The 20,393-nt window shown below is 42.9% G+C and overlaps 1 protein-coding gene across 1 annotated transcript in view; it reads left to right on the forward strand.

The window, feature by feature from the left end:
• Positions 1-20,393, forward strand: part of LOC110536657 (chondroitin sulfate proteoglycan 4) — a 91,569-nt gene that overhangs the window by 17,261 nt on the left and 53,915 nt on the right. The window contains exons 3-6 of the mRNA XM_090191259.1: positions 12,822-15,868; positions 16,117-16,286; positions 17,112-17,503; positions 17,989-18,180. Of these exons, the coding sequence (XP_090047385.1) occupies positions 12,822-15,868; positions 16,117-16,286; positions 17,112-17,503; positions 17,989-18,180 (3,801 nt within the window). The remainder of the gene's footprint in view (positions 1-12,821; positions 15,869-16,116; positions 16,287-17,111; positions 17,504-17,988; positions 18,181-20,393) is intronic.

Raw genomic sequence — 20,393 nt, forward strand, 5'->3', positions numbered from 1 at the left:
TAGTGGTGTTATAATGTGTTGTATTGTAGATATGTAGTGGTAGAGTAGTGGTGTAATAATGTGTTGTATTGTAGATATGTAGTGGTGTTATAATGTGTTGTATTGTAGATATGTAGTGGTAGAGTAGTGGTGTAATAATGTGTTGTATTGTAGATATATAGTGGTAGAGTAGTGGTGTAATAATGTGTTGTATTGTAGATATGTATTGGTAGAGTAGTGGTGTTATAATGTGTTGTATTGTAGATATGTAGTGGTGTTATAATGTGTTGTATTGTAGATATATAGTGGTAGAGTAGTGGTGTAATAATGTGTTGTATTGTAGATATGTAGTGGTGTTATAATGTGTTGTATTGTAGATATGTAGTGGTAGAGTAGTGGTGTAATAATGTGTTGTATTGTAGATATGTAGTGGTAGAGTAGTGGGGTAATAATGTGTTGTACTGTAGATATGTAGTGGTGTAATAATGTGTTGTATTGTAGATATGTAATGGTGTAATAATGTGTTGTATTGTAGATATGTAGTGGTGTAATAATGTGTTGTATTGTAGATATGTAGTGTTAGAGTAGTGGTGTAATAATGTGTTGTATTGTAGATATGTAGTGGTGTTATAATGTGTTATATTGTAGATATGTAGTGGTGTAATAATGTGTTGTATTGTAGATATGTAGTGGTAGAGTAGTGGTGTTATAATGTGTTGTATTGTAGATATGTAGTGGTAGAGTAGTGGTGTAATAATGTGTTGTATTGTAGATATGTAGTGGTGTTATAATGTGTTGTATTGTAGATATGTAGTGGTGTGATAATGTGTTGTATTGTAGATATGTAGTGGTGTTATAATGTGTTGTATTGTAGATATGTAGTGGTGTGATAATGTGTTGTATTGTAGATATGTAGTGGTAGAGTAGTGGTGTAATAATGTGTTGTATTGTAGATATGTAGTGGTGTTATAATGTGTTGTATTGTAGATATGTAGTGGTAGAGTAGTGGTGTGATAATGTGTTGTATTGTAGATATGTAGTGGTGTAATAATGTGTTGTATTGTAGATATATAGTGGTAGAGTAGTGGTGTAATAATGTGTTGTATTGTAGATATATAGTGGTAGAGTAGTGGTGTAATAATGTGTTGTATTGTAGATATATAGTGGTAGAGTAGTGGTGTAATAATGTGTTGTATTGTAGATATGTAGTGGTGTTATAATGTGTTGTATTGTAGATATGTAGTGGTGTAATAATGTGTTGTATTGTAGATATATAGTGGTAGAGTAGTGGTGTAATAATGTGTTGTATTGTAGATATGTAGTGGTGTGATAATGTGTTGTATTGTAGATATGTAGTGGTAGAGTAGTGGTGTAATAATGTGTTGTATTGTAGATATATAGTGGTAGAGTAGTGGTGTAATAATGTGTTGTATTGTAGATATATAGTGGTAGAGTAGTGGTGTAATAATGTGTTGTATTGTAGATATGTAGTGGTAGAGTAGTGGTGTAATAATGTGTTGTATTGTAGATATATAGTGGTGTTATAATGTGTTGTATTGTAGATATATAGTGGTAGAGTAGTGGTGTAATAATGTGTTGTATTGTAGATATGTAGTGGTAGAGTAGTGGTGTTATAATGTGTTGTATTGTAGATATGTAGTGGTGTTATAATGTGTTGTATTGTAGATATATAGTGGTAGAGTAGTGGTGTAATAATGTGTTGTATTGTAGATATGTAGTGGTGTTATAATGTGTTGTATTGTAGATATATAGTGGTAGAGTAGTGGTGTAATAATGTGTTGTATTGTAGATATATAGTGGTGTTATAATGTGTTGTATTGTAGATATATAGTGGTAGAGTAGTGGTGTAATAATGTGTTGTATTGTAGATATATAGTGGTAGAGTAGTGGTGTTATAATGTGTTGTATTGTAGATATATAGTGGTAGAGTAGTGGTGTTATAATGTGTTGTATTGTAGATATATAGTGGTGTAATAATGTGTTGTATTGTAGATATATAGTGGTAGAGTAGTGGTGTAATAATGTGTTGTATTGTAGATATGTAGTGGTAGAGTAGTGGTGTTATAATGTGTTGTATTGTAGATATATAGTGGTAGAGTAGTGGTGTAATAATGTGTTGTATTGTAGATTTGTAGTGGTGTAATAATGTGTTGTATTGTAGATATGTAGTGGTGTAATAATGTGTTGTATTGTAGATATATAGTGGTAGAGTAGTGGTGTAATAATGTGTTGTATTGTAGATATGTAGTGGTGTAATAATGTGTTGTATTGTAGAAATATAGTGGTAAAGTAGTGGTGTAATAATGTGTGGATTGTAGATATGTATTGGTAGAGTAGTGGTGTAATAATGTGTTGTATTGTAGATATGTAGTGGTGTAATAATGTGTTGTATTGTAGATATGTAGTGGTAGAGTAGTGGTGTAATAATGTGTTGTATTGTAGATATATAGTGGTAGAGTAGTGGTGTTATAATGTGTTGTATTGTAGATATATAGTGGTAGAGTAGTGATGTAATAATGTGTTGTATTGTAGATATGTAGTGGTAGAGTAGTGATGTAATAATGTGTTGTATTGTAGATATGTAGTGGTAGAGTAGTGGTGTGATAATGTGTTGTATTGTAGATATATAGTGGTAGAGTAGTGGTGTAATAATGTGTTGTATTGTAGATATGTAGTGGTGTAATAATGTGTTGTATTGTAGATATGTAGTGGTAGAGTAGTGGTGTAATAATGTGTTGTATTGTAGATATGTAGTGTTAGAGTAGTGGTGTAATAATGTGTTGTATTGTAGATATGTAGTGGTGTTATAATGTGTTGTATTGTAGATATATATAGTGGTAGAGTAGTGGTGTAATAATGTGTTGTATTGTAGATATGTAGTGGTAGAGTAGTGGTGTAATAATGTGTTGTATTGTAGATATGTAGTGGTAGAGTAGTGGTGTAATAATGTGTTGTATTGTAGATTTGTAGTGGTGTAATAATGTGTTGTATTGTAGATATGTAGTGGTGTAATAATGTGTTGTATTGTAGATATATAGTGGTAGAGTAGTGGTGTAATAATGTATTGTAGAAATATAGTGGTAAAGTAGTGGTGTAATAATGTGTGGATTGTAGATATGTATTGGTAGAGTAGTGGTGTAATAATGTGTTGTATTGTAGATATGTAGTGGTGTAATAATGTGTTGTATTATAGATATGTAGTGGTAGAGTAGTGGTGTGATAATGTGTTGTATTGTAGATATGTAGTGGTGTAATAATGTGTTGTATTGTAGATATGTAGTGGTGTAATAATGTGTTGTATTATAGATATGTAGTGGTAGAGTAGTGGTGTGATAATGTGTTGTATTGTAGATATGTAGTGGTGTTATAATGTGTTGTATTGTAGATATGTAGTGGTAGAGTAGTGGTGTAATAATGTGTTGTATTGTAGATATATAGTGGTAGAGTAGTGGTGTGATAATGTGTTGTATTGTAGATATATAGTGGTAGAGTAGTGATGTAATAATTTGTTGTATTGTAGATATGTAGTGGTAGAGTAGTGATGTAATAATGTGTTGTATTGTAGATATGTAGTGGTAGAGTAGTGGTGTGATAATGTGTTGTATTGTAGATATATAGTGGTAGAGTAGTGATGTAATAATGTGTTGTATTGTAGATATGTAGTGGTAGAGTAGTGATGTAATAATGTGTTGTATTGTAGATATGTAGTGGTAGAGTAGTGGTGTAATAATGTGTTGTAGTGTAGATATGTAGTGGTAGAGTAGTGGTGTAATAATGTGTTGTATTGTAGATATGTAGTGGTGTTATAATGTGTTGTATTGTAGATATGTAGTGGTGTAATAATGTGTTGTATTATAGATATGTAGTGGTAGAGTAGTGGTGTGATAATGTGTTGTATTGTAGATATGTAGTGGTGTAATAATGTGTTGTATTGTAGATATATAGTGGTAGAGTAGTGGTGTAATAATGTGTTGTATTGTAGATATGTAGTGGTGTAATAATGTGTTGTATTGTAGATATGTAGTGGTAGAGTAGTGGTGTAATAATGTGTTGTATTGTAGATATGTAGTGGTGTAATAATGTGTTGTATTGTAGATATGTAGTGGTGTAATAATGTGTTGTATTGTAGATATATAGTGGTAGAGTAGTGGTGTAATAATGTGTTGTATTGTAGATATATAGTGGTAGAGTAGTGGTGTAATAATGTGTTGTATTGTAGATATGTAGTGGTGTAATAATGTGTTGTATTGTAGATATGTAGTGGTGTAATAATGTGTTGTATTGTAGATATGTTGTGGTAGAGTAGTGGTGTAATAATGTGTTGTATTGTAGATATGTAGTGGTGTAATAATGTGTTGTATTGTAGATATATAGTGGTAGAGTAGTGGTGTAATAATGTGTTGTATTGTAGATATATAGTGGTAGAGTAGTGGTGTAATAATGTGTTGTATTGTAGATATGTAGTGGTGTAATAATGTGTTGTATTATAGATATGTAGTGGTGTTATAATGTGTTGTATTGTAGATATGTAGTGGTGTTATAATGTGTTGTATTGTAGATATGTAGTGGTGTTATAATGTGTTGTATTGTAGATATGTAGTGGTGTTATAATGTGTTGTATTGTAGATATGTAGTGGTGTTATAATGTGTTGTATTGTAGATATGTAGTGGTGTTATAATGTGTTGTATTGTAGATATATAGTGGTAGAGTAGTGGTGTAATAATGTGTTGTATTGTAGATATGTAGTGGTGTTATAATGTGTTGTATTGTAGATATGTAGTGGTAGAGTAGTGGTGTAATAATGTGTTGTATTGTAGATATGTAGTGGTGTTATAATGTGTTGTATTGTAGATATGTAGTGGTGTTATAATGTGTTGTATTGTAGATATGTAGTGGTAGAGTAGTGGTGTAATAATGTGTTGTATTGTAGATATGTAGTGGTGTAATAATGTGTTGTATTGTAGATTTGTAGTAGTGTAATAATGTGTTGTATTGTAGATATATAGTGGTAGAGTAGTGGTGTAATAATGTGTTGTATTGTAGATATGTAATGGTAGAGTAGTGGTGTAATAATGTGTTGTATTGTAGATATGTAGTGGTGTTATAATGTGTTGTATTGTAGATATGTAGTGGTAGAGTAGTGGTGTAATAATGTGTTGTATTGTAGATTTGTAGTAGTAGAGTAGTGGTGTAATAATGTGTTGTATTGTAGATATGTAGTGGTGTTATAATGTGTTGTATTGTAGATATATAGTGGTAGAGTAGTGGTGTAATAATGTGTTGTATTGTAGATATATAGTGGTAGAGTAGTGGTGTTATAATGTGTTGTATTGTAGATATGTAGTGGTGTGATAATGTGTTGTATTGTAGATATATAGTGGTAGAGTAGTGGTGTAATAATGTGTTGTATTGTAGATATGTAGTGGTAGACTAGTGGTGTAATAATGTGTTGTATTGTAGATATGTAGTGGTAGAGTAGTGGTGTAATAATGTGTTGTATTGTAGATATGTAGTGGTGTAATAATGTGTTGTATTGTAGATTTGTAGTGGTAGAGTAGTGGTGTAATAATGTGTTGTGTTTTATCTTTTGTTTTATATGTGATGTAAGTGTTTCAATGTGTTTGGACCCCAGGAAGAGTAGCTGCTGCCTTGGCAGGAACTAATGGGGATCCATAATAAACCCCAGGAAGAGTAGCTGCTGCCTTGGCAGGAACTAATGGGGATCCATAATAAACCCCAGGGAGAGTAGCTGCTGCCTTGGCAGGAACTAATGGGGATCCATAATAAACCCCAGGGAGAGTAGCTGCAGCCTTGGCAGGAACTAATGGGGATCCATAATAAACCCCAGGGAGAGTAGCTGCTGCCTTGGCAGGAACTAATGGGGATCCATAATAAACCCCAGGGAGAGTAGCTGCTGCCTTGGCAGGAACTAATGGGGATCCATAATAAACCCCAGGGAGAGTAGCTGCTGCCTTGGCAGGAACTAATGGGGATCCATAATAAACCCCAGGGAGAGTAGCTGCTGCCTTGGCAGGAACTAATGGGGATCCATAATAAACCCCAGGGAGAGTAACTGCTGCCTTGGCAGGAACTAATGGGGATCCATAATAAACCCCAGGGAGAGTAGCTGCTGCCTTGGCAGGAACTAATGGGGATCCATAATAAACCCCAGGGAGAGTAGCTCTGCCTTGGCAGGAACTAATGGGGATCCATAATAAACCCCAGGGAGAGTAGCTGCTGCCTTGGCAGGAACTAATGGGGATCCATAATAAACCCCAGGGAGAGCAGCTGCTGCCTTGGCAGGAACTAATGGAGATCCATAATAAACCTCAGGGAGAGTAACTGCTTCCTTGGCAGGAACTAATGGGGATCCATAATAAACCCCAGGGAGAGTAACTGCTGCCTTGGCAGGAACTAATGGGGATCCATAATAAACCCCAGGGGGTGTAACTGCTGCCTTGGCAGGAACTAATGGGGATCCATAATAAACCCCAGGGAGAGTAACTGCTGCCTTGGCATGAACTAATGGGGATCCATAATAAACCCCAGGGAGAGTAACTGCTGCCTTGGCAGGAACTAATGGGGATCCATAATAAACCCCAGGGAGAGTAACTGCTACCTTGGCAGGAACTAATTGGGATCCATAATAAACCCCAGGAAGAGTAACTGCTGCCTTGGCAGGAACTAATGGGGATCCATAATAAACACCAGGGAGAGTAACTGCTGCCTTGGCAGGAACTAATGGGGATCCATAATAAACCCCAGGGAGAGTAGCTGCTACCTTGGCAGGAACTAATGGGGATCCATAATAAACCCCAGGAAGAGTAGCTGCTGCCTTGGCAGGAACTAATGGGGATCCATAATAAACCCCAGGGAGAGTAACTGCTGCCTTGGCAGGAACTAATGGGGATCCATTATAAAAATGGAAACGTAAAACTCACACATGCACGCGGGGTTGGGAAGGTTACTTTCTAAATGTAATCCGTTTCAGTTACTACTTAAACTCAACAAGAAAAGAAGCGTCCCTTTTTCAGGACCCTGTATTTCAAAGATATTTTGTAAAAATCAAATTGTAAAGGGTTTAAACACTGTTTCCCATGCTTGTTCAATGAACCAAAAACAATTCATGAACATGCACCGGTGGAACGGTCGTTAAGACTCAAACAGCTTACAGACGGTAGGCAATTAAGGTCACAGTTGTGAAAACGTAGGACACTAAAGAGGCCTTTCTACTGACTCTGAAAAACACCAAAAGAAAGATACCAAGGGTCCCTGCTCATCTGCGTGAACGTGCCTTAGGCATGCTGCAAGGAGGCATGAAGACTGCAGATGTGGCCAGGGCAATACATTGCAATATCCGTACTGTGAGACACCTAAGACAGCGCTACAGGGAGACAGGATGGACAGCTGCTCATCCTCGCAGTGGCAGACCACGTGTAACAACACCTGCACAGGATCGGTACATCCGAACATCACACCTGCGGGACAGGTACCAGATGGCAACAACAACTGCCAAAGTTATACCAGGGACGCACAATCCCTCAATCAGTGCTCAGACTGTCCGCAATAGGCTGAGAGAGGCTGGACTGAGGGCTTGTAGGCCTATTGTAAGGCAAGTCCTCACCAGATATCACCAGCAACAATGTCGCACAAACCCACCGTTGCAGGACCTGACAGGACTGGCAAAACGTGCTCTTCACTGACGAGTCGTGGTTTTGTCTCACCAGGGTGATGGTCGGATTTGTGTCCATCGCCGAAGGAATGAGTGTTACACCGAGGTCTGTACTCTGGAGCGGGATAGATTTGGAGGTGGAGGGTCCGTCATGGTCTGGGGCGGGGTGTCACAGCATCATCGGACTGAGCTTGTTGTCATTGCAGGCAATCTCAATGCTGTGCGTTACAGGGGAGACATCCTCCTCCCTCATGTGGTACCCTTCCTGCAGGCTCATCCTGACATGACCCTCCAGCATGACAATGCCACCAGCCATACTGCTCGTTCTGTGTGTGATTTCCTGCAAGTCAGGAATGTCCGTGTTCTGCCATAGCCAGCAAAGAGTCTGGATCTCAAACCCATTGAGCACGTCTGGGACCTGTTGGATCGGAGGGTGAGGTCTAGGGCCATTCCCGCCAGAAATGTCAAGGAACTTGCAGGTGCCTTGGTGGAAGAGTGGGGTAACATCTCACAGCAAGAACTGGCAAATCTGGTGCAGTCCATAAGGAGGATATGCACTGCAGTACTTAATGCAGCTGGTGGCCACACCAGATACTGACTGTTACTTTGATTTTGACCCCTTTGTTCAGGGACACATTAATCCATTTCTGTTTGTCACATGTCTATGGAACTTGTTCAGTTTATGTCTCAGTTGTTGAATCTTGTTATGTTCATACAAATATTTACACGTGTTAAGTTTTCTGAAAATAAACGCAGTTGAAAGTGAGAGGACCGTTCTTTTTTTTGCTGAGTTTAGTTAGCTGTCCAGAATTGTTATCGAAAACGTAACGATTACTTTCGGTTACGTTGATCCGTTGGTCTGACATCATAGTGGTCTTTGACATCATAATGGTCTCTGACATCATAGTGGTCTGTGACATCATAATGGTCTCTGACATCATAGTGGTCTCTGACTTGTGGTCAGACTCACTCAGTGTTCAATGCTGAATTGAATGTCATTGAGAAAGCACGAAGATGTCACAATGTGTTTTTTTTTCTTTTCGAAAAACATCCTTTCTTAATTTAAAAGTAATCCAAGAAGTAATCAGGTACTTTTTTCTAAAGAATCTGTAATCTGATTACCATATTACAGTTACAGTGTAATATGGTATTACAGTATTACAGTGATTACAGTTATAGTGTTTGTGTAATCAGATGACATGTTACAACACACACCCGTCACACACGACCTCTATGGCTATGTCTCTATCCCAGCTCCCAGCTGACCGTCAGTCATTCAACACAACAACTCAATCAGGCAGAGTTAAGTCTCCTCCCAGACGGTGCTTTTCACAGTGGGTTGAGGCCCTCAAACAACAACTACAAATACAGTCAAGGAGGTTGTGTGACAATTTATTTATTTATTGTATTTTTATTTAACCTTTATTTAACTAGGCAAGTCAGTTAAGAACAAATTATTTTCATGTCAGAGCAAAACCAAACCATGAGGTTGAAGGAATTGTTCGTAGAGGCAGAGATCTGCGGGAAGGGTACCAAAAAGTGTCTGCTGCATTGAAGGTCCCCAAGAAGACAGTGACCTCCATCATTCTTAAATGGAAGAAGTTAGAAACCACCAACACTCTTCCTAGAGCTGGCCTCCCGGGGGAGAAGGGCCTTGGTCTGGGAGGTGATAAATAACCCAATGATCACTCTGACAGAGCTCTCTATCTCCGAACCTTCCAGAAGGACAACCATCTCTGCAGCACTCCACCAATCAGGCCTTTATGCCAGATGGAAGCCACTCCCCAGTAAAAGGCCGCTTGGAGTTTGCCAAAAGGCACCTAAAGGACACTCAGACCATGAGAAACAAGATTATCTGGTCTGATGAAACCAAGATTGAACTCTTTGGCCTGAATGCCAAGTGTCACGTCTTGAGGAAACCTGGCACCATCCCTACGGTGAAGAATGGTGGTGGCAGCATCATGCTGTGGGGATGTTTTTCAGCGGCAGGGACTGGGAGAATAGTCAGGATCGTGGGAAAGATGAACGGAGTAAAGTACAGAGAGATCCTTGATGAAAACTTGCTCCAGAGTGCTCAGGACCTCAGACTGGGGCGAAGGTTCACCTTCCAACAGGACAACGACCCTAAGCACACAGCCAAGATAACGCAGGAGTGGCTTTGGGACAAGTCTCTGAATGTCCTTGAGTGGCCCAGCCAGAGCCCGGACTTGAACACGATCAAACATCTCTGGAGAGACATGAAAATAGCTGTGCAGCGACGCTCCCCATCCAACCTGACAGAGCTTGAGAGGATCTGCAGAGAAGAATGTGAGAAACTCCCCAAATACAGGTGTGCCAAGCTTGTAGCGTCTTACCCAAGAAGACTCGAGGCTGTAATCGCTGCCAAAGGTGCTTCAACAAAGTACTGAGTAAAGGGTCTGAATAGTTATGTAAATGTGATATTTCAGTTTTACATTTTTTATACATTTGTCATTATGGGGTATTGTGATGTCATTATGAGGTATTGTGATGTCATTATGGGGTATTGTGTGTAGATTGATTATGTTTTTTTTTTTAGAATAAGGCTGTAACGTAACAAAATGTGGAAAAAGTCCAGGGGTATGAAAACATTCTGAATGCGCTGTATCTAGGCCAGTAGAGAGCGTGAGCTGTGTTCTGCTGAGTCGAAAGAAGGAAATGCATCTGTCGCTTGAAGACATGGGTCCAGCTTCTCACAAACCTTTCATATCAGAAGAAATCAGCATAAGCGGAGGACAGAGAGGTATATAGAGGCTTTTTGGGACACAGTCAGACGCGTTAAAATGAAAGAAGCGTTGGTTTCCGTAATGTCTTGAGATGCGTTTTTAGTTTTATCTGCACTCTGCAACACACTGTCACTGTCACCGTCACTGTCACCGTCACTGTCACCGTCACTGTCACCGTCACTGTCTCCATCACTGTCACCGTCACTGTCACCATCACTGTCACCGTCACTGTCACCGTCACTGTCTCCATCACTGTCACCGTCACTGTCACCGTCACTGTCTCCATCACTGTCACCGTCACTGTCACTGTCACTGTCACCGTCACTGTCACCGTCACTGTCTCCATCACTGTCACCGTCACTGTCACCATCACTGTCTCCATCACTGTCACCGTCACTGTCACCGTCACTGTCTCCATCACTGTCACCGTCACCGTCACCGTCACCGTCACCGTCACTGTCACCGTCACTGTCTCCATCACTGTCACCGTCACCGTCACCGTCACTGTCACCATCACTGTCACCGTCACTGTCACCGTCACCGTCACTGTCACTGTCACCGTCACTGTCACTGTCACCGTCACTGTCACCGTCACCATCATTGTCACCGTCACTGTCACCATCACTGTTACCGACACTGTCACTGTCACTGTCACTGTCACCGTCACCGTCACTGTCACCATCACTGTCACCGTCACTGTCACCATCACTATCACCATCACTGTCACTGTCACCATCACTGTCACTGTCACCGTCACCGTCACTGTCACCATCACCCATCCCTGCGACTAAAGAATCTCTCCCTGGGTTATACTTTTCATTCTGTGTTGGGGACTGGAGAGTGGAGTGTGAAGTGTGAAGTGTGGAGTGTGAAGTGTGGAGTGTGAAGTGTGAAGTGTGGTGTGTGAAGTGTGAAGGGTGAAGGGTGAAATGTGGAGTCTGAAGTGTGAAATGTGGAGTGTGAAGTGTGAAATGTGGAGTGTGAAGTGTGAAGTGTGGAGTGTGGTGTGTGGAGTGTGAAATGTGGAGTGTGAAATGTTGAGTGTGAAGTGTGAAATGTGGAGTGTGAAGTGTGGAGTGTGAAGTGTGGTGTGTGGAGTGTGAAATGTGGAGTGTGAAGTGTGAAATGTGGAGTGTGAAATGTGAAGTGTGAAATGTGGAGTGTGAAATGTGGAGTGTGAAATGTGGAGTGTGCTGATGCTGTGTGTGTTTCTGTTGTGCGTGCCGTGAAGTGCAAGAACACTGCTCATTCGTGCCCCTTCTTAAGCCAACTTACGTCATCGAATTCACCAACATTTTTTTGACTTTTTTGTCCTCGGGCTTGGGGTCTCTTTCTGAATGAATCAGAGTTTAGAGATTAGCATTGCTGTTGTGTTGTCTTGTCTTGAAACCCTGCTTGTATAGTTGGGACTCAGCAGCAAGCGTTGACAAGCCATGTCCTCCCGATGTAGAGCTCCACAGAGACAGGTACTGCATCCCAAATTCGACCCTATGCACTATATGGGTCCTGGTCAACGGTGGTGCACTAAATAGGGAATAGGGTGTCATTTGGCACACAGCCGTGGATAGTAGTAGCATAGCTGAAGGCAGACAGATAATAGGATCTTCCTGCTGGGAGACTTAAACAAAGCTCTCTGTTTTAACTATAGGTTACATCATGGCTTGGAAATGTCTTCATAATAACATGTAGGTGTCAGTGTGTTCCTTATATCTTAGTGAACACGAGGGTTTGAAAATAAACAAAAACAAAAATGTAAAGGCTGAGAATTAGAACTGAAATGAAATGGGATATTTTTTTGCTCACTAATATGTAAATATCACCAAATAGTTAGGTAATGTAGTTATGCAATGTAAGTGACAGTGACAAAAAAAAAATGGTATCTGGCTCTGTGGAGTTATTCAGTCCTGTTCTGGCTCTGTGGAGTTATTCAGTCCTGTTCTGGCTCTGTGGAGTTATTCAGTCCTGTTCTGGCTCTGTGGAGTTATTCAGTCTTGTTCTGGCTCTGTGGAGTTATTCAGTCTTGTTCTGGCTCTGTGGAGTTATTCAGTATTGTTCTGGCTCTGTGGAGTTATTCAGTCTTGTTCTGGCTCTGTGGAGTTATTCAGTCCTGTTCTGGCTCTGTGGAGTTATTCAGTCTTGTTCTGGCTCTGTGGAGTTATTCAGTCTTGTTCTGGCTCTGTGGAGTTATTCAGTCTTCTTCTAAGGGCATCTCTATCTCGAGGGTAGGCAACAAATGTGATTGGTTAGGTTTAGGCAATAAATATGGGTGATTTTGTTTAAGCAAGTAATTCCAATAGGTTCTGATTAAGTTTAGCAGTTGGGTTTTTACAGTAGATGTGATTGGTTAAGTTTAAAACTCCAGTTTAATAATTTTAATCAAGAATCTTATTCCTCTCTTCCTCAGGTGAAGCTGGACTTGGGATCCGGTGAGTGTTTGCTACGGTCTGAAAGTAGCACCCAGCTAAACGACCTGGCCTGGCACACTGCTGAGCTCCTCCACGACCGCCACAATGTCACCCTGACCGTGGACCAGCACTCCCACACCAGCCTCAGGATGCCAGGGCATGGGTCTCAGAAACAGGAGCTGAGCATCCAGGAAGGGCTGTACATTGGCGGCTCTGGAGGCCTGGACAAGCTCTACCTCCCCAGTGACCTGACTGGTTTCCGGGGGTGTATGGACGAGGTTGTCTTCAACGAGCACGATATGTTATCGTCGTTGAGACCTTACGCAGGATTCAAGAGCATCTATGAGGTTTCCTTGGGCTGTAGTCCCCAGTTCTTCGCTAACGAGGAGGACCCTGTTAGTTTCTTTAGTTCTAGAGCGTATGTCTCACTGCCACCCTGGAATATCTCCCACGTCCAGCAGGAGGCTCTGTTTGAGTGTGTGGTTCACACCTCAGCTAAAGAGGGGATCATCCTGTATAACTCGGCCAGACAGGGGGGCTTTGTGGCAGTTGAGATCCAAGAGGGGTTGCCTGTAGCCCTTGTGGGTGAAGGAGGCACCAAAACAGAACTTCGCTCCCTTACCTTCGTCAATGACAGGAACTGGCATTCAATCAAACTGTTCTTCAGCCCCAAGACCCTCCAGCTGACAGTGGACAAGGAGACGGTAAAGACTAGCATCAGCTCTCGCTCCAAGGGACTACAGCTGAGGGGTTCTGTCTTTGTTGGGGGCATTGATGACAGCACGCGCACAGAAGTCCGGAAGATGGGTCTGGTGTCTGTGTCAGGGAAGAGGGTCAAAGGAGGCTCGTTCAAGGGCTGTCTGAAGGACATGAAAGTCAACGGGATGAAGATGGGTCTGCCCAATGCTGCTGTCACGAAGGATATCTCTGTGGGCTGCGAGCCAGAGAAAGAACCAGAGCCCTCGACCACGATGAGTCCAATGACTCTTCCGACTGTCCCCAAGTCCCACTTCGATCCCACTTCCGTCACCCCCACACCAGAATTCCCCATGTCCACTCTGGACAGGGGGCTGGACAAGAGGTACGGGATGAACTTCGTGCTGCTCAGGAACCTTGTGGTCCCGGAGGGAGGACGTGGATCTCTGGAATCCAAACACATCAAGGTTCTCCTGGACTTCAAGAAGCTCAGAATACGGCAGTCCCAGATCATGTTCCGGATCCAAGAGCAGCCGGTACTCGGACAGATCAGACTGGATGTAGATCAAGACCAAGAGGAGAACACCTTCAGCATGCTGGACCTGTGGTACGGCAAGGTGATGTACATCCACGGAGGATCAGAGAACCCAGAAGACTTCTTCACCTTCTCTATCTTCTCAAGCAGCAGGAAGGAGGTTCCTGACTACCTGAAAGGAACCAGGAGGTATCGCTACAACATCACAGTGATGCCCACCAACGACGCTCCAGAGCTCAGCCTGCCCCAGGGGAACCTTTTCATTCTGTTGGATAACTCTAGAAAACACCTGACCACAGAGGTGTTGAAGGCCACAGACATCGACAGCAACCACACCAACCTAATCTTCTCCGTCCTGGGGAATCTGAACGCTGACGCAGGTTACCTGGAGGTGGAAGACAACCCCGGCGTTGCAGTGACCACGTTCTCCCATTCTGACCTAAATGAAGGGAAGGTGAACTATGTCCACACTGGGGCGAGGAACTCAAGGATCGTCCTGAGGGTCAGTGATGGAGACAAGGTGAGCAATACGGTTGTGCTTAGGATCATGGCCATAGGGTTGGAGTATAAGATCGGCAACAACACCGGGCTTGAGATAATTCAGGGTGAGGTGTCTGTGATCAGTAACAAGCACCTGGCCGTTCAGACCAATGCTGTGAAGCAAGTGGTGGACATCCGATATGATGTCGTCGAGCCACCTCAGTATGGGGAACTTCAGAGGCTTCACTCCAGCGGAGAATGGAAGCCCACCGGTTCCTTCTCCCAAAGGCTACTGGAGAAAGAACGCCTTCGGTACCTCAGCACTTTCCAAGAAATCCAGACAGCAAATGCTACGGATTACTTCAAATGCAAGGTCACTGTAGCTGGTAGGGTCGATACTGAACTGGTCTTCCCCATCACTGTGAAGTGGGTACATTATAACCTAGTAAGGAACGTAATGGCCAACATTGATAAAGTTCGGAAAGTGACGTTGGACTCGCAGTATCTTTATGCCACTGTGGATGTTGTGACACTATCCGAGGATGATCTGCACTTCAGAGTTCTATCCTCACCGAAGAAAGGACAACTTCTGCTCGTTAACGAGTTACTGAAGAAAAACTCAACATTCAGCCAAAGGAATGTCACTGATCTAAAGGTACAATACGAACTGGTCGACAGACCGTACGAAGACACGAGCGACACTTTTAAATTCCATGTGTTCTCCAAACATGCTCAAACGCAAAGTTACAATTTCCAGATCTCAATAAAAGCAGATGTCAATAGTGTATTTATAAGAAATTATGGACTTTTGATTAAGGAGGGAGAGAGTAAACTCATCACAAAGGCCGAGTTGTTTGCAGAGACACTCAGCACCAATGAGATGTACTACACTGTCACAAGTAGCCCCAAACACGGGAAGCTGCAACTCATCAACCTGTCCAACTCCAACACCAGTTACAACATCATCCAAACGTTCAGCAATCAGGATCTCTTGGAGGAGCGCGTCATGTTCATTCACGACGACACAGAGACCACTCAGGACCAGTTCACATTCATAGCCTCCACTAGTCAGGAGTACAAATCCTCCGTCACGGACGATGAAGTCGGCTCTAAAGAAGGGAAGTTCAACATCTCCATCCAGCTAGTTAATGACGAGAAGCCAGTGCGCGTTGTCGATAAAGTTTTCCATGTGGTGAGGGATGGGCAGCGGTTGCTCACCCTGGACGATCTATGTTACCATGATGCAGACTCGGACTTCAGCGATGGGCAGTTGGTCTACACGCGACGGGGAATCCCGATGGGAGACCTGGTTCTGGTGAACGACACCTCTCACAGGTACTTTCTGTTTTGTTTTAGTACATGATAATAATATAATGTATTAGGACTGTCGATTAATCATAATAGTGTCTCAAAACTCTCCCTGAATTATCCACAATGCTGTTTCATTTCATAATTTAATCATAATAATAATGATAATAGTAATAATAATTAAAAAATATATATATTTTGTAATCTTTATTGTAAATTGTTCATATATAATTGAGTGACACTTGAAATAAACTTTCCTGAACTCTGACCTCCAGGCTGTTCCAGTTCACCCAGAAAGAGCTGGAAGAGAAGAGAGTTCTGTTCCTCCATCGAGGCGTGAGCTCCGGACGCTTCGTGCTCTTCGTGTCCGACAGTAAACACTTTGTCTCCACTCTGCTAGACGTCACTGCCGAAGACCCTTTCCTAAGACTCGGCAACAACACAGGTATGTGTGTATATTTTATATATTATATACATTTGACAAATGAATTGTTATGTAAAGTGCCTTTGGACTGGAGTTCCCAATGTATAGCGAGTATTGCTCAAGCTGTCCATTCATTTTGCCTGTCTGAGAACAAGGACCACGATGGAAACAAGATTTTTAATGTGTGTTGTTGTTGTACTCACATGGCTACTCCACATCTTAATTTATCGAGCCATCCCTCCCTCCCTCCCTCCCTCCCTCCCTCCCTCCCTCCCTCCATCCATCCATCCCTTCATCCATACCTCCCTCCCTCCCTCCATCCTTCCTTCCATCCATCCATCCATCCATACCTCCCTCCATCCATCCATCCATCCATACCTCCCTCCCTCCATCCTTCCTTCCATCCATACCTCCCTCCCTCCCTCCCTCCATCCATCCATCCATCCATCCATCCAAACCTCCCTCCATCCATCCATCCATCCATCCATCCATACCTCCCTCCCTCCCTCCCTCCCTCCCTCCCTCCCTCCCTCCCTCCATCCATACCTCCCTCCCTCCATCCATCCATACCTCCCTCCCTCCCTCCCTCCCTCCATCCATCCATCCATCCATCCAAACCTCCCTCCCTCCCTCCCTCCATCCATCCATCCCTCCCTCCCTCCCTCCCTCCCTCCCTCCCTCCCTCCCTCCCTCCCTCCCTCCCTCCCTCCCTCCCTCCCTCCCTCCCTCCCTCCATCCATCCATCCATCCATCCATCCCTTCATCCATACCTCCCTCCCTCCATCCTTCCTTCCATCCATCCATCCATTCATACCTCCCTCCATCCATCCATCCATTCATTCATAGGTCTGTTAGTCCAGAAGGGAAAGGAAGTGACCCTAACCACAGGTAACTTCAGCGTGCTCACGAACCTCGACATCCGAGACGACAGCGAGGTCACATACAAGGTGTCCGAGCCGCCTAGGAACGGCGGGCTGTATCGCCACGGCAACATCTCCACGCAGTCATTCAGCCAGCGCGACCTGAAGAAGGGCCTCGTTTCGTATCGCCATGACGACAGAAAGAACCCGGGGGACTCTTTCAACGTGACGGTGAAGGTTAAAGGCATTTATCTGAACGCCAGAGTCAACGTTAAGGTTTACCTGGACAGCCATCAGAGGACCCCTATCCTCCAGCACAACCACACTTTACTGGTGGAGGAGAGCAAGCCTGTGAAGATTGACCAGAGTAGACTGGAGGTATGCATGTTGTCTGGGATGGGGATGGATGGATGGAGGGATGGATGGATGGAGGGAGGGAGGGATGGATGGATGGATGGATGGATGGATGGATGGAGGGAGGGAGGGAGGGAGGGATGGATGGAGGGAAGGATGGAGGGATGGATGGATGGAGGGAAGAATGGAGGGATGGAGGGATGAAGGGATGGAGGGATGAAGGGATGGAGGGAGGGAGGGATGGATGAAATTATGAATGATTGAATGGATGGATGAAATTATGAATGATTGAATGGATGGATGAAATTATGAATGATTGAATGGATGGATGGATTGATGAATGAAATTATGAATGATTGGATGGATATGCCAGTGATTTATGTAGATTAGAATGTATCAGTGTTCTGCTAAGCAGTATTTGTACATGTCTGTCTGTCTGTCTGTCTGTCTGTCTGTCTGTCTGTCTGTCTCACTGTCTGTCTGTCTGTCTCACTGTCTGTCTGTTCCAGGTCATCCACGAGGACAACATGCCGTCTGAGATTGTATTCACAGTGAAGGTGGCCCCGCTACACGGGTTCATCCGGCGCTTCGTGGAGGCTGAGGAGCAGTACGTTGGAACAGGACTGACCCCCGTCCAAACCTTCTCCCAGGAAGACGTAAACGCTGGCAACATCCAGTACATGCAGACAGCCCCCGGCCAGGTTGGACATGACTTTTTGTTGTTCTTGTTGTTGTTGTTGTGTTCTTTTCTTTCTGTATTTTAAGTTGAATGGAAAGAGACGGTAAAAGAGAAACAGGAAACTAAGGGCAGGTTGGTGTTTTTTGGCATGAATGTTGTTCCGGAGGCAGAGTAGCTGGAACAGCCACAACGTCATAAAATATGATTTTAAACCTAAATCTAACCCTACCCTTAACTCTAACCGTAATCACAATGCTAACCCTAATGCCTAAGCCTAACTTTAAATTAAGCAAATTTTTATTTTCATTAATTTCTATAATCTAGCCTATTTTGACTTTGCAGCTGGTCCATCTACACTGGCGTAACGCAGTATCTCTGGACCCTACGCAAGGTCGGAGTTCAAATGCATTAGCCAGACAGCCACTCACTCAAAGTATAGACTACCGATTGCTGCCCATGGTGCTGAAATTAGGACATGTCTATGCGGCTGCCTATCGAATCGATGATAGGCTTTCTGCGGTGCCAGGACATGTAGCCTATAGCATTGCTTTAGCTAATGGATAACTATTAATTGGTAGGCCTATTTAGTCGTCATTTCCTCATGTTAATCCTATAAATCAATCAATCAAATGTATTTATATAGCCCTTCGTACATCAGCTGATATCTCAAAGTGCTGTACAGAAACCCAGCCTAAAACCCCAAAACAGCAAGCAATGCAGGTGTAGAAGAACGGTGGCTAGGAAAAAACTCCCTAGAAAGGCCAAAACCTAGGAAGAAACCTAGAGAGGAACCAAGCTATGTGGGGTGGCCAGTCCTCTTCTGGCTGTGTCGGGTGGATATTATAACAGAACATTTCACACAGCTATACACGGTGTCCCAAGGCTGCCATTTAGACTGCTCGCGGGTGGCAGTAATGTAATTACTTGTTCAGTAATTAAGGGTGGCAGTAATGTAATTACTTGTTCAGTAATTAAGGGTGGCAGTAATGTAATTACTTGTTCAGTAATTAAGGGTGGCAGTAATGTAATTACTTGTTCAGTAATTAAGGGTGGCAGTAATGTAATTACTTGTTTAGTAATTAAGGGTGGCAGTAATGTAATTACTTGTTCAGTAATTAAGGAAATTCAAACATTTAAATACATTTTAGATGCAGCAGCATTTACTGTATATACACAGCTGTCCTGTATAGCCTACCTGAGCCTACCTGAGCATACCTGAGTCTACCTGAGCCTGCATGATCCTACCTGAGCCTGCATGAGCCTACCTGAGACTGCATGAGCCTACCTGAGACTGCATGAGCCTACCTGAGCCTGCCTGAACCTACCTGAGCCTACCTGAGCCTGCATGACATGAGCCGTCCTCGAAGCTCTCTCCAAACTGTCCTGTATGGCCTACCTGAGCGTGCATGACATGAGCCTTCCTCGAAGCTCTCTCCAAACTGTCCTGTATAGCCTACCTAAACCTACCTGAGCCTGCATGAGCCTACCTGAGACTGCATGAGCCTACCTGAGACTGCATGAGCCTACCTGAGCCTGCCTGAACCTACCTGAGCCTACCTGAGCCTACCTGAGCCTGCATGACATGAGCCGTCCTCTAAGCTCTCTCCAAACTGTCCTGTATAGCCTACCTAAACCTACCTGAGCCTGCATGACATGAGCCGTCCTCGCGCTTATCTCCCAGCATGGATAAAAAGTTGTTGTGCATAAAACCAGACTATTAATGAGTAATATTTTGGTTAGTCCACCCTCAAACAACTCGCTTACTAAGCATTGTTTCATTATGCAGTGTAGCCTACTGGTCGACATGTCATTTAGTATTTTCAAATGACACATCAAATAGCCTAACAACGAGGAACAAGGTAGTCGGCCTCAGGGTACATCCAGCCTCTCTTTTACTGTGTTTTGTCTGGCTAATAGCCTACACAAATGGGCTGCAATATTCAAGGTAAATTAAATTAAATCCAACTTGAAAGACTGCTGGTCTACTGAAATCCTCACGGCTGCTTCCCTCTCTTCGGTAGTTTCCTCGTTCTCTCTTTCTTTCTCTTAGAAAAGGCCAATCTTTCTTTCTCTATGTAAAGGCCAACAGTAGCTACAGTATGCTGTATGCTTATGTTTTCACCACAGGCTGTAGGTCCAGGTTGCAAGCCCAACCATTTTCTATACTGACAATTGACAGCCCAGACAGTCTTTCCTGAGACTTTGTGCCTCTAAAGGTATAGTTCTTTATGAGTT

Source organism: Oncorhynchus mykiss, chromosome 11 (genome assembly GCF_057628025.1).
Source record: "Oncorhynchus mykiss isolate SJ-2025 chromosome 11, ASM5762802v1, whole genome shotgun sequence".
NCBI lineage: Eukaryota > Metazoa > Chordata > Actinopteri > Salmoniformes > Salmonidae > Oncorhynchus > Oncorhynchus mykiss.